Source organism: Danio rerio, chromosome 4, assembly GCF_052040795.2.
Source record: "Danio rerio strain M-AB ecotype USA chromosome 4, GRCz13ab, whole genome shotgun sequence".
NCBI classification, from domain to species: domain Eukaryota; kingdom Metazoa; phylum Chordata; class Actinopteri; order Cypriniformes; family Danionidae; genus Danio; species Danio rerio.
This window is the reverse complement of record NC_141024.2, coordinates 72242084-72255881: the sequence shown is the minus strand read 5'-3', so window position 1 is coordinate 72255881 and position 13798 is coordinate 72242084. Positions and strand designations below refer to the sequence as shown.

Below are 13798 nucleotides of genomic sequence, written 5' to 3'. Positions count from 1 at the left end.
ATAAAAACAGACAAACAGATAAATAAACAAATGAATAAATAAAAACAGACAAACAGATAAATAAACAAATGAGTAAATAAAAACAGACAAACAGATAAATAAACAAATGAGTAAATAAAAACAGACAAACAGATAAATAAACAAATGAATAAATAAAAACAGACAAACAGATAAATAAACAAATGAGTAAATAAAAACAGACAAACAGATAAATAAACAAATGAATAAATAAAAACAGACAAACAGATAAATAAACAAATGAATAAATAAAAACAGACAAACAGATAAATAAACAAATGAGTAAATAAAAACAGACAAACAGATAAATAAACAAATGAGTAAATAAAAACAGACAAACAGATAAATAAACAAATGAGTAAATAAAAACAGACAAACAGATAAATAAACAAATGAGTAAATAAAAACAGACAAACAGATAAATAAACAAATGAGTAAATAAAAACAGACAAACAGGGGCCTGTTTCAGTAAGGAGGTTCAAACAACTCAGAGGTTAAACTTGAACTCTGAGTTGATTTACCAAGAGATTAAAAACTCTGAGTTTTCGGTTTCAGAACAGCTGATCTGAGTTAGGTCAATCAACTTTGAGTAGACCAACTCAGAGTTAAGCGCGCACACCGTGACTTTAAAAAGACATTATAAATGGAGCGCAGATATTACGAGTGATCCTGGCAACATCTTAAAAAAAGAGATCAGCATTTCTTTCTCCGGCTGAACTTGATCTGCTCATGCAAAGTTATAGCAAATATGAGCGTATATATTTAAAAAGAAGCAACCATCAGTGAAACAGACAGTTAGCGTGAGAAAACAGCTGCTCAAGTTAATGCGTAATTTTTAATTTAAAATATTTAAATATTTAAGTATAATAAAATAAGTAATGTAATGTGTGACATTTATACTTTTTTTCTAAACTTTTATACACGTTTATCAGTTTTAATAGATTTAACAGTGCACTTGTGTGTCTGCCTTTTTATTGATCAAGTGATAGAGGCTGATATAACATTAAGAAGGTAAGCAGTGCTAAAAATACCTTTTAGAAAGAAGTAATCCCATTAATCTAGTAACAGTACATGTAAAAGTTTAAGCTAATTATTTATGTGTGACAAAAATGTAGGCAATATCTATGTTTCTATCCAAATATATACATTAAATTTGTGCAAAACTGGAATAACGCCTAAAAGATGCGAATAAAGCAGAGTTTTTATCCAACAAGTCAAAGAGAACAAAATCGTCACTTCCTGATTAACTTGCGCCAACAGTAAAAACAGAATTTACTGTGGTAGAAGAAGCTGCGTCAATGATTTTTTATTTAATAAATGTACTTGCGCCTCAGACGACAATGCTGACACACAATGAACACGTGGGGGCGTTTGTTGCCATGAGACGCGGAGACTTGACACGCTCCTAACGCTCAGAGGTGATTAATAATATACACTAATACTGAAACAGTTCAGGCATTTTAGAATGACCAAAACAACATTTAAGATGTTCTGCAGTGTGCTCAGTCAGCTGGTTTGTCCATTCACACACATTTTCATCATCATCTCTAACAAACCTTTTTTTTAATGCACATACTGTAATTTGTTAAGTGCACTTAGTAGTTTATGTGCATCTTATCAAATAAAAGTTTAACCTACTCAGTTATGCACATGTTTTATTATGCATATTTTCAAAAGTGATGTGAATCATGACGTTTTCATCAATCGTTTTCATGCACATCTCCAAAATGAGCTCTAAAATAGGTGTGTGGAAATGTAAGGCTAAGGTGAGAATTACGCTTCATCTTTAAAAAAGGGAAGGAGACTGACAGAAACTCAGAGTTTAGAGAATAAAACCTGCTCCGGACCAGGTTAGCTTCACAGAGTAAGTTACCACGGTAACTGACTCTGAGTTAAAGTTACCTTTCTTTCAGAAACAGGCTTGACTTACCCTGCTTTCTCGAGTTTAACAAACCTGCCATTTTGAAACGGAAAACCCAGAGTTTCTCTCATTTCAGGGTTAAAATACTCTGAGTTTTCACTTAACCTCCTTTCTGAAACAGGCCCCAGATAAATAGATAAATAAACAAATGAGTAAATAAATAAAACAGATAAATAAACATAGATAAACAAATAATTAAATAAATAAAACATAAACATAGATAAATACATAAATAAATAAATAATAAACAAATATTTAAATAAAACAAAAATAAACAAAGATAAATAAATAAATAAAACAGATAAATAAATAAAACAGACAAATAAACATAGATAAAATAAATGAATAAATAAATAAATAAATAAAAAACATAAATAAACTGATTAACAAATGGATAAACATAGATAAACAAATAAAAATAGATAAATAAATAAAATAGATAAACACAAATAAATAAAAATAAACACATATAAATGTGTTTAAATAAATTTATTAGAAAAATAAATAAATAAATAATAAATAAACATTGATAAATAAACAAATAAATAAAACATAAACATAGATAAATAAATAAATAAATAAATAATAAACAAATAAATAGATCAAACAAAAATAAACAAAGATAAATAAATAAATAAAACAGACAAATAAATTAATAAAACAGATAAATAAACATAGACAAAATGAATGAATAAATAAATAAATAAAACATAAAGACGCATGAATAAAAAATAAACAGATAAATAAAACAAATAAACATAGATAAATAAATAAAACAGATAAATAAACTTAGAAATAAAAAAATAAAACATAAATAAACATAGAAAAATGAATATAACAAATAAACAGATGAATGAATAAATAAATAAATGAAACAGATAAATAAGCATAGATTAATACATAAATAAATAAATAAATAAATAAACATACATGAATTAATAAATAAATATATAAATAAAACTGATATATAAACTCAGATAAATAAAATAATAAAACAAAAATAAACAGATAAATATATAAATACATAAATAAATGAATAAAACAGATAAATAAACATACCTATAAATAAATAAATATAGACAGGTTAATTAATTAAACAGATAAATAAATAAAACAGACAAATAGATAAATAAACGATTTAAGATCAACACATCCATAAATATTACATAAATTAAAATTAATTGAAAGAAAGAAAGAAAGAAAGAAAGAAAGAAAGAAAGAAAGAAAGAAAGAAAGAAAGAAAGAAAGAAAGAAAGAAAGAAAGAAAGAAAGAAAGAAAGAAAGAAAGGTACCCATTGTTAATGGTGTTAGTGACGTCCTCTATGGCTTTCTTCTTTTCTTGAAGTTGGCAAGTCATGTTTTCCAGATGCTCCTTGTGATTCCTATACGCATCTTCCAGAAACTGATAACTGAGTAAGAAAAAGCTTCTGTTAGCTGCGGTGTTCAGTCAAACAATGTTAAAGCAGTGAACATCAATAGAACAGACGCTGAGCAGAGACAATGTTAGAATTTCAGAAGTAAGAAGAAGAAATAAAAGGGTAGTTCACTCAAACATGTTCAAACAGGTCTCGGCGCATGTGTGAATGTAGAGAAAGCTGAAGACACAATCACCAATATCAATCAACAAACTGTCCAATTGTCCAAGTGTGCCGCCTCGTGCTTTAGTCCTCGAAGTGAGCAGACTACAATCAAACTACACTCACAATAACTGTTTGACCAGGCTGTGGATTAAATATAATAACACTGTAAATATTGTTCAATTTCTTACACAAAGCAATCATATCTCTCAGACCTCAGTGTGTCATCAAGAGTCATGGCTAGTGATTTGGACGTGTTACTATGCCTTTATTTAATTTTTTATTTAAATAAATGAGATAAATAAAACAGAAAAGTATAAATAAATAAGTAAATAAGTAAATAAATAAAAATAGATAAATAAATAATTAAATAAATAAATATAAACCGATAAACAGATAAATAAATAAATTATTTAAACAGATAAATACAAAGGCTAAAAAAAACAAACAATAAACAAAAAAATAAATAAATAACAAACAAACAAACAAACATATAAATACATGAATAAATAAACATACAGATAAATAAACAAATAAATAAATATACAGATAAATAAATTAAAATAAATAAATAAACACAGATCAATAAATACATAAATATATAAAAACAGATAAATAAATAAATAAACATACAGATAAATAAACATGGATAAATAAATAAATAAAACAAATAAATGAACAAATAAATAAATAAAACAGATACATAAATATACAGTAAATAAAAAACTGATAAATATATAAATAAATACATAAACAAAAATAAGTAAATACAGATAAACTGATAAATAAATTAACAAATTAATTTAAACAGATAAATAAAAAAGCTAAATAAATAAAAACAAACAGATAAATAAACAAACGCACATATAAATAAATAAATAAATAAAACAGGCAAACAGATAAATAAATAAATAAATAAATAAATAAATAAATAAACATAAATTAATGAACAAAACAGACAAATAAAAAAGATAGATAAACATACAGATAAATAAATAAACAAATAAATAAAAACAGACAAAGAGATAAATAAATAAATAAATAAACAGATAAATAAATAAATAAATAAATAAATAAATAAATAAATAAATAAATAAATAAATAAATAAATAAAAACAGATAAACTAAATGGAATAATTAATAAACAAATATGCATCTTTAAATGTTCGCACACACGCGCACAAAAACAGATTGGGAGATTTCCCCCTATGAAATGTTGAGTTTCACAGGACACAGAAAGCCGGTCTTCAGGTTTTAAATGAGTAGATGTCAGTGTAATTGGACACAAAGTAATTAGTTACAGGTGTGTTTAATTAGGGTTGGAACTAAACTGTGCAGAGCTGCGGCCCTTCTGGAACTGAGTTTGACACCTGTGGCCTAAGCTATATTGAAATCAATTAAAGAATTACAAATATCGGATATAATAAAATCAGATTATGTGAATGAACCAATCGAAAACTAACATATGCTAGCTAGAACAATTTAGGTCAAACCGTTTTAAGCCATGTTGAATTTAACAAAGGCCTCTCTGAAAAAAAAAACATTTTAGTAGGGGTGTCAAAAGTAATCGTTTCTTCGGTGCACCGCGATGCAGACGCGGACAATTCGGTATCGGGTTCAGTAATAATCATAACCGGTTATTACTGACGTCATTTACCTCATATGCGCTCTGTCGCGAGGGAGGCGATCGCGAGTATTTACAGCGCTTTAACTACTTAATACTCATGAACTGTGCACAATTTCGCTGTGTGTGTTTGAGAATGAAAGTAGCCTACTCCATCTCTCTCTCTCTCTCGCTCTGAATCGTATAAACAGCCTGTTGAGAAACGAACTGCAGACTTGCAATGGAGATTAATGCACGGGGCTATAGCTACAAACAGGCACGTGGCACACCTTAATCCAGTGGTGGGAAAAGAGTGTTTGTTTTGTGGGGTGGATGAGACAATTAAGCAGGTCGCACACCAGAAGCGCCGCTCGGCGCCGCGACACGGCGCGTACATGACAGTTTAAAGTATCGCACACCAGACGCGCACATTCGAATGATATTTAACATGAAACTAATCAGATGGCCTCCGTGGCGCGGCTAAAAAATGAACTGCGTCCTGAGCCGTCGCCGGGCGCCGCCGACAGCCGCCGACTTGCGGCGCCGGTGTGTGTACCCTGATAGGAACCTATAGCTGCGTCCCAAATCGCATACTTATGCACTATTTTACGCCATTTTGTAGTATAAATAGTGTAAGTAGTGCGTTCACATTAAAAACTCTCAAAATAATAAGTGCACTTTAATTACCCGGATGATGCGCTCATTCAGCCGCTAAAATGAAGTGTGTAATGATGGACACTTCACACACTCAACGACCGCAAGTTTGCTTACGTAGCGGAAGGGGCGGAGCTATCGGACGCACATGTTGAATAACTTTATTTATTTTGGATGGTGAAAGCAAAATTCTCCTACGAGAGTGATTATAGCGCCTCCTGATGGTGAATGTGGTTATACTCACGATAGGTATTACTTGATAATTCAGTCGTTAATTTCACTGATTTGGCAACAGTCAAACGTCATCAGGGAAACGGTTTGAATTTCCGCTTAGTAAAAAAACATTAGTGTGCGATTTGGGACAACACTACATACATATACTATCCTGTTGAGTGTGTAAGTGCATAAGTACATAGTGCATGAGTGTATAGTGTGCCATTTGGGACGCAGCTTATGTTTAGAATTCTAAAATACATGGCGCTGCGCGGCGCGCTGCCGAACGGCGCTTCTGGTGTGCGACCTGCTTTAGTCATTTGTTTTTGGAGTGTTCCAGGTTAGAGGGACTGATTAATTTTTTAACACAATGTTTCCCAGAATTCGGAGACTGTTTTTCTCATCAATGTTTTATTAGTGGTCCAAAACATTATTTTTCAGAAAGAAGGAAAAAATGTTTATTGAATTTCATATTAGGGTCAGCTAAGTTGGCAATATGGAAAACCAGAAAAAGTAAGAAGTTGGGTACAGGTCTAATAAATGCCGAAATGGTCACAAAAGGGAAGATAAATGCAAGAATAAAGATTGAATATACATATTATAAACTAGTAAAGGATATTGCACATTTTTCTGAAATTTGGTCAGTAGGAGAAGTTCTTTGTGTAACTCATGAAACTGAAAGATTGATTTTGAGATTTTAGGAAACAAAATGTCTGATATGTGAGAATTGTTTATTGTCATGATTGTAAGAACAATGCTTTAATAAAGGTATTGTTAAACCTCTCTTGCTCTCTCTCTCTCTCTCTCGCTCTGTCTCTCTCAGTTCAGTTCAGTTCAAGTTGCTTTATTGGCATGACATTAAGTACAGTATTGCCAAAGCATTTCAAATATGAAACATATTAAAACCATTGAAAATAATAATTAATAGTAATACAGATAAGATATAATGACACACACACACACACAAAAAAAACAATACATTTGATAAATATAATAATAATAATAGTAAAAAGTTTAAATTATTTAAATAAGATACACAAATTTATATTAACCATTTCTTATGGTGTGTAGGGTGTATACATATTTTGCAGCTAGTCTAAATGTCAATTCGTCCTCTCCGAGTATATGGCAAAGTTTTTCTGAGTCATTTAAATTAAAAAATGAACTGATCAGTGTTTCAAATTGGGGGAAAAATATTTCTCTAGTCGTGGTGTATTTGGGGCAGAACAGAAGGAAGTGTGTCTCATCCTTTATTTGGTTTGTGTCACACTGTTTACATATTCCCTTTTCCTTAGGAGTCCAGGATTTCTTATGTCTGCCGTTTTCTATGTCTAGGTCATGATCACAGAGGCGATATTTAGAAAGAATGTGCTTTTCTTTTAATTGTTTTAATGATAAATAATTTGCCAACTGTGTGGTTCTATTTAGGGCCGAATAACATTTAAGTTTAGTCTGGAGGTTGAATTCAGCTTTTAGTTTTTCATCATAGTTTTATTTTAATGTTTTGTCAATTTGTTTGTGAAGGTTTTGTTTGGGGACGGGTTCGGTTTGTGTTTTTTCCAGTAGCTCAGATACCATTGTGTTTAGAGGATGAGACGCTGTAGGTTTTTCATTAGCCAGAAGGGCTTTATATTGGACAGACTGGGGGTCCGACTGATGCAGGTGCAGCCAGAACTGCACAGCTCGTTTCTGCATCTCCAAGTTTAGCGGGTATAAACCCAGTTCAGCCCTGCAGGCAATGTTAGACGTGTTTCTGTGGATATGTAATATGTTTTTAGCAAATTCTAATTGTGTCTCTCTCTCTCCGCTGTCGCCACTGCCTCGCATGGTTCAGGATTGGTAGAGCTACGCATCGATGAATTGGCTCTTCAGTGTTTGAACTCTCAGTAATGATTAAATCACACTGAACTGAGCTAAACTGAACTGAACTGAACTTAAACACTAAAACCTGAACCACACTGTTCCAGTTACTGAACTACACTGTTCCAGTTACTATGACCATTTATGTGAAGCTGCTTTGACACAATCTACATTGTAAAAGCGCTATACAAATAAAGCTGAATTGAATTGAATTGAATTGAATCTCTCTCTCTCACACACACACAGTGGCCCATTTGACCTGCTGGCGTGGCTTTTCTTCTCCTCTCGGCTGTTTTACAGCGTTACTTTTGGATACAGAAACGAGCGCGCGTCTGCAGAGTTTTCTCCACCGTGTCTATCATAGATCAGCTGTGAGATCGCCGCTGCCGCCTGCCGCTTATCATTCATCTGAGGAGCGCAGCGCGCAAGAGCCAATCGCAACCGTTTCTGTTGAGGGTGTGACCAATCAAAGAGGTGTAAGAGAACTAGACAAGGATCAGAAATTGAGCTGGATATTTATATTTGTTTACATTATTTGCTAAATGCTCGTTTTTTTGAAAGTTACAGTTTATATATCCGACTGTTTGTATTAAATGACACAATTGTATTACAAATAATAGCCTATACAAATGTAAATATATTCATACATTTTAATACAAGAGCTGCTGCTGTGAAGAAAATATAAAAGCACCGTCAGTGCACCGTGATGCACCGAAATATCGAATTGAACCGAATCGATGGCATGTTAATCGTAACCGAACCGAACCGTGAGACTTAGTGTAGGTTCACAGCTCTACATTTTAGATATTTTCTAAAAAAGCAAACACCTGAGGAGGTTTAAAAATATTATTTATCAAGTATTTGGAGACGATGACAATAATCAAAGCATTTTGAGTGAGTGAAAGCAGATTGACAGCACCACCAGAAGCGATTGAGCTTGACGATCCAGCCTTACCCTGTACGCCGCTCAGCTATCGTTTACATTAGTGATATTTACAGTATTTGCTAGGGGTGTAACGATTTATCGTTGTACGATTTATTGCGATGCAAAAATGTCTCAATATGCATCATGGTGTTATGACGATTTGATTACGATATGACGTCCGTTTTCTTATTAGTTGAGCTGTTTGCAGGTGAGCTACGTTCCACCTGCTTTCGCACGTGAGTTCAGATTGCAGCAGCAGTAATGTTAGCAGACCAAGATGAGTGGAGCTGAAATAGAGGATTGCCCATCCTCTCAAAATCAGACGTCTGGCAGCATTTCGGTTGTACAGTCATTGCTTTAGACTCGTCCGCTTTTTGACACGCATACTGGGTCAAACATAGCCGAAGTTTTAAAGTCTTCACAGAGATTTACATACTTTGCACAGCGACAGGGATACCTCCTAATGGTGTTGAAAGAGTCACATACTGTATTTATAAGGTACAATTCACCCTAAAATATCATTGTGTCTTCATATAATCATGTATTGGCGGACTCAAAATCACACATGACATGAGCTGACCGTGAGCTGTTACTACAGAGGGCGGACAGACGCGCGCTTATGGCAAGCCGTTTTAGCATTTAAACCTTTGTTCTGACTATCCATAAATATATTAAGAGATATCTCTAATTATATTTTGACTAGTCATAATTATAATTCGACTAGTCAGAATGACAATTAGAGATATCTGCAATTACAATTGTACTAGTACAAAATCAGATTGGAGATATCTGCAAATATATTATGACTAGTCATATTCCTCCATTGACTTCCATTGAAAAATATTTGCAGATATCTCTAAATGAGTTTTGACTAGTCACAATTGTAATTAGAGATATCTCTAAATGAATTTAATTAAATATGAATTAAATACCTGGAAATGTGGATTTTTTTTTGCACACTTAAAAAACGCAAGTGACCAAGCAAAGCCTTAAGCTCTTAATGTTAAATTCAATTGAATAGAAAGCTTTTTTTTTTTTTGGCACCTTTACTTAAATTGTTGCTTAATTTTGTCTCTGTCATTTCAATAATATTTTTAAGAAGTTTTTTAATTGTTTTATTTTCCAGACACAGGCCTGTTTAATATATTTTCTTAAAGAAGGTTCAGTTTAACAAGTTGAAACAAAAGAAATACAAAAAAAATAGTTTACTTGGTAAAATTTGCATTTCAGTTAAATTTTCAATTTTATTTCAAATATCGTGATACATATCCAATCGTGAACATTATATCGTGATACACATCGTATCGTGAGCTGAGTGTATCGTTACACCCCTAATATTTGCACATTTAAAAGTTTTCCATTTTCATCACTCAAAAGCTTATTTCGAAGACTGCTAGCACATTTGTGGTCGCGTCAACATATATTGATTCAGCCTTCATGACTGAAACGAAATAGGGTGTGTTTTGAAAAAGGCTGGTTACAGAGAAAAAAAAAACAAAGGCGCCGTTCTGACACGTAACGCACATTTTCAAATCAGAATATCTTCAGCTTGGTTTTTCAGATAAACGCGAACGTTCACCGAGCACATTTCTGAAACCTCCGCAAACATATTATGGCCTCTTTATCCTTTAGAAGAGTCGAAAACTTGCATACTGCACCTTTAAAGGGTCACGAAACACCAAAACACATGTTTTGAGCTGTTGACAGTCGTATATGTGTCCCACACTGCTAAAAACACTATTAGGACACCTATATTTCACTAAAAAGTGTAAATTGGTTGTTTTTGCGTTATTTCAAGCAAATTCGTACTTCCGATTTGAAACGAATTTTTGAAGCTGCGTCACGGTCATGACATAATAGCGTGTATTCCAGCGTGCAGACTGGGCGTCTGTGCCAGAGTGTGTCTTATTACGTCTTACAGTGTGCTGCATTAATGCATGAGTAAGGCTTGGTTCAAACCAATCAGCGCGCTCTATTGTGCAACTTCATTAATATTCATTACTGTCACCGTGTTTAGACGGCAGAGACGCCACGTTGTGTTGGCAAAACAAGCGTGAAGTGTTGCTTTTATAGTTTGCTGCAGTTTTGTTTTCATTTTCTCTCTGTGAGAGCGCAGCTGGAGTCACGTATGGATTAACAGTGTACGCGACGCTCGACAACAATAACTTACGTGTCTAAGGAGGATTATTGTTTACCTGAGAGCTGTTCTCATCTGCAAACGCTGAGATCCGGATTCGCTTTAGTCTCCTCTTAATAAAGACGCGGCTCTAGTTGCTGGTGATTGTCCTGTCTCTACAGATTTGGTAAGTGAGCGACCAGTGCTCTTTGTTTATTCAGTTTGTTCGTATCGAACTAAGTTATCTATTGCACCGAGTGTAAACATGTTAGCACTACAACCAAACTATAACCTCGTGTAGGATTTTCACAGCATTTAGTGAACGGAATAGCACACGCGGCTTTCTGACGCTACCTGCCGTGTGCATCTAAGTTTCCGGGAAATGCAGAGTTGTTTTCTCTCATTCGCCGTGCGGTATCAAACATTGCATGAAAAATACACACTTAGAGCAGTTCCTCAAATCAAATATCGCGTTTGTCGAGAGGGACATGAATGAATTCCCTGAATGAAAGAGCCAAACCGCAGTTAAAGTCCACCATTTAATCATTTGGCAAATAATTCGACCACAGATGTCCATGTAAACACAGTCACTTTGTCCCCTGTGTGTGTATTTTGACTCTCAGTGCGCCCAAATAGACACTCCCATACCCTCCCACTTCAGTTCCTCTGACACTCCCCCCTAAACAGAGCCGGACACGCCCACTTTTCAGACTTTTTCCAAAGTAGAGGTGTGAAAACACCCTGCTGAAACGAGGGGTTTCATGGCCCTTTAAAGAATTAGTCCACCCATACACACTTGTCAAATTTCAACAAAACAATAATGTCGTTTCAATACGTTCGACATTTGTTCATCATCGGAACGCAAACGAAGACATGTTAGCATAAATCTGCAATCATGCGAAGCTCCAAGAACACTTTTGTGCACCAAAAAAACTTGTTTGTGGTGCTGCTCACTCTGATAGCAATACGTCGTACTGCTTCTGTGGTGAACGCACACCATGACCTCACATGTGCGAGAGGATACAGGCAAACAAATTGTTTAGCACACAACAGTGTTCGTGGAGCTTCTCATGATTACAGCCGAACCACGGGAGACACACGGACTGCTTCTCTCAGGACATTTGCTGGATGAGAGAGCTCCTGGATGTCATCTAAAGTAACGTCGTTCTGTGTTCTGATGATGAACGAAGATCTCAGGCGATTGAAATGACAGAGTTGTCCTTTTTGTGTGAACTAACCCTTCAGTGACTTCTGCCTACAGCTGTAAAGTCTCTAGGCGTGAGCAGAATGTGCGTGTCGTACTTGTGGTCCTTGTGTTTGAGCAGCTGACAGTCTCTGCAGGTGAGGCGGTCGCAGGTTTCACAGAACAGCTTCAGCGGCTCCTGTCTGTGGATGTCGCAGAACACCGGCTTCTGCGTGGAAGCCCCCATCGCCTCTGCCGACACACACCCACACACAAGATTAATCGAGGAACTCCAGAAATGAACACAAAGTCCGTCAACTTCAACTTGTAAAATACTCGTCTGAAAGTCTCAAGTAGTTTAAAAGTTTGAATAATTATTTCTTAGGAAGTTTGAAACGGCTAGAACTACATATATATATAGGTTAGCATGTTTAGGCAGTGAATAGGGGGTTCTGATTGGTTGCTAAGGTGTAGCTAGGATGTTCTGTATGGTTGCTAAGGTGTTGCTAGGCGGATGCTACAGTGTTCTAGGTGGTTGCTAAGGTGTTGCTAGGTGGTTGCTAAGGCATTGCTTGGCGGTTGCTAAGATGTTCTAGGTCATTGCTAAGGTGTTGCTAGGTGGTTGCTAAGGCGTTGCTAAGTGGTTGTTAAGGTGTTGCTAGGTGGTTGCTAGGGTATTCTGATTGGTTGCTAGGTGGTTGCTAAGGTGCTGCTAGGTGGTTGCTAAGGTATTGCTTGGGGGTTGCTAGGGTGTACTGACTGGTTCCTAGGCTGTTGCTAAAGTGCTGATAGGTGGTTGCTAAGGTGTTGCCGGATGGTTGCTAAGGTGTTGCTAGGCAGTTGCTAAGGCATTCTAGGTCATTGCTAAGGTGTTGCAAGGTGGTTGCTATGGTGTTGCTAGATAGTTGCTAAGGTGTTCTAGGTCATTGCTAAGGTGGTGCAAGGTGGTTGCTATGGTGTAGCTAGATAGTTGCTAAGGTGTTATAGGTCGTTGCTAAGGTGTTGCAAGGTGGTTGCTGGGGTGTTCTGATTGGTTGCTAGGTGGTTGCTAAGGTGCTGCTAGGTGGTTGCTAGGGTGTACTGACTAGTTGCTAGGCTGTTGCTAAGGTGTTCATAAGTGGTTACTAAGGTGTTGCTAGGCAGTTGCTAAGGCATTCTAGGCACTTGCTACAGTGTTGCTGGGGTGTTCTTGGTGGTTGCTAGACGGTTGCTAAGGTGTTGCTAGACGGTTGCTAGGATGTTCTAAGTGACTGCTAGGTAGTTACTTACATAAATTAGCATGGTTCTAGTATGAATTAGCATGTTGCTACAAGGTTTTAGCACAAACTAGCATGTTGTTAACATAAATCCAGTATGAATTAACATGTTGCTAGCATGTTTCTAGTATAGACTAGCATTAATGTAGTATAAATTAGCATGTTGCTTGTATGTTTATAGTATGAATTAGCATGTTGCTAGTATGTTTCTAGTATAAACTAGCATGTTGTTAGCATGAATTTAGTAAGAGTTAGCATGTTGCTAGTATGTATATAGTATGAATTAGCATGTTTGTTAGTATGTTACCACATTTGCTAGTATGTTTCAACTAGTATGTTGTTAGCATGAATTTAGTATGAATTAGCATGTTTGCTAGCATGTTTATAGTATGAATTAGCATGTTTGCCAGTATGTTTATAGTATGAATTAGCATGTTTGCATGTCTGTAAGTATGTTGCTAGTATGGATTGG

At 34.9% G+C, this 13798-nt stretch overlaps 1 protein-coding gene across 2 annotated transcripts in view; it reads right to left on the bottom strand.

Annotated features, from left to right (window-relative positions):
- trim24 (tripartite motif containing 24) overlaps window positions 1–13798 on the bottom strand; it is a 63288-nt gene that overhangs the window by 35846 nt on the left and 13644 nt on the right. For both annotated transcript variants that reach the window (XR_015481931.2, NM_001002870.3), the window contains 2 exon segments: window positions 12190–12322; window positions 3232–3348 (listed from right to left, as the gene is read on the bottom strand). Coding sequence is in view for 1 of the 2 variants with exons in the window: in NM_001002870.3 (NP_001002870.3) it covers window positions 3232–3348; window positions 12190–12322 (250 nt within the window). In the remaining variant the exon portion in view is untranslated.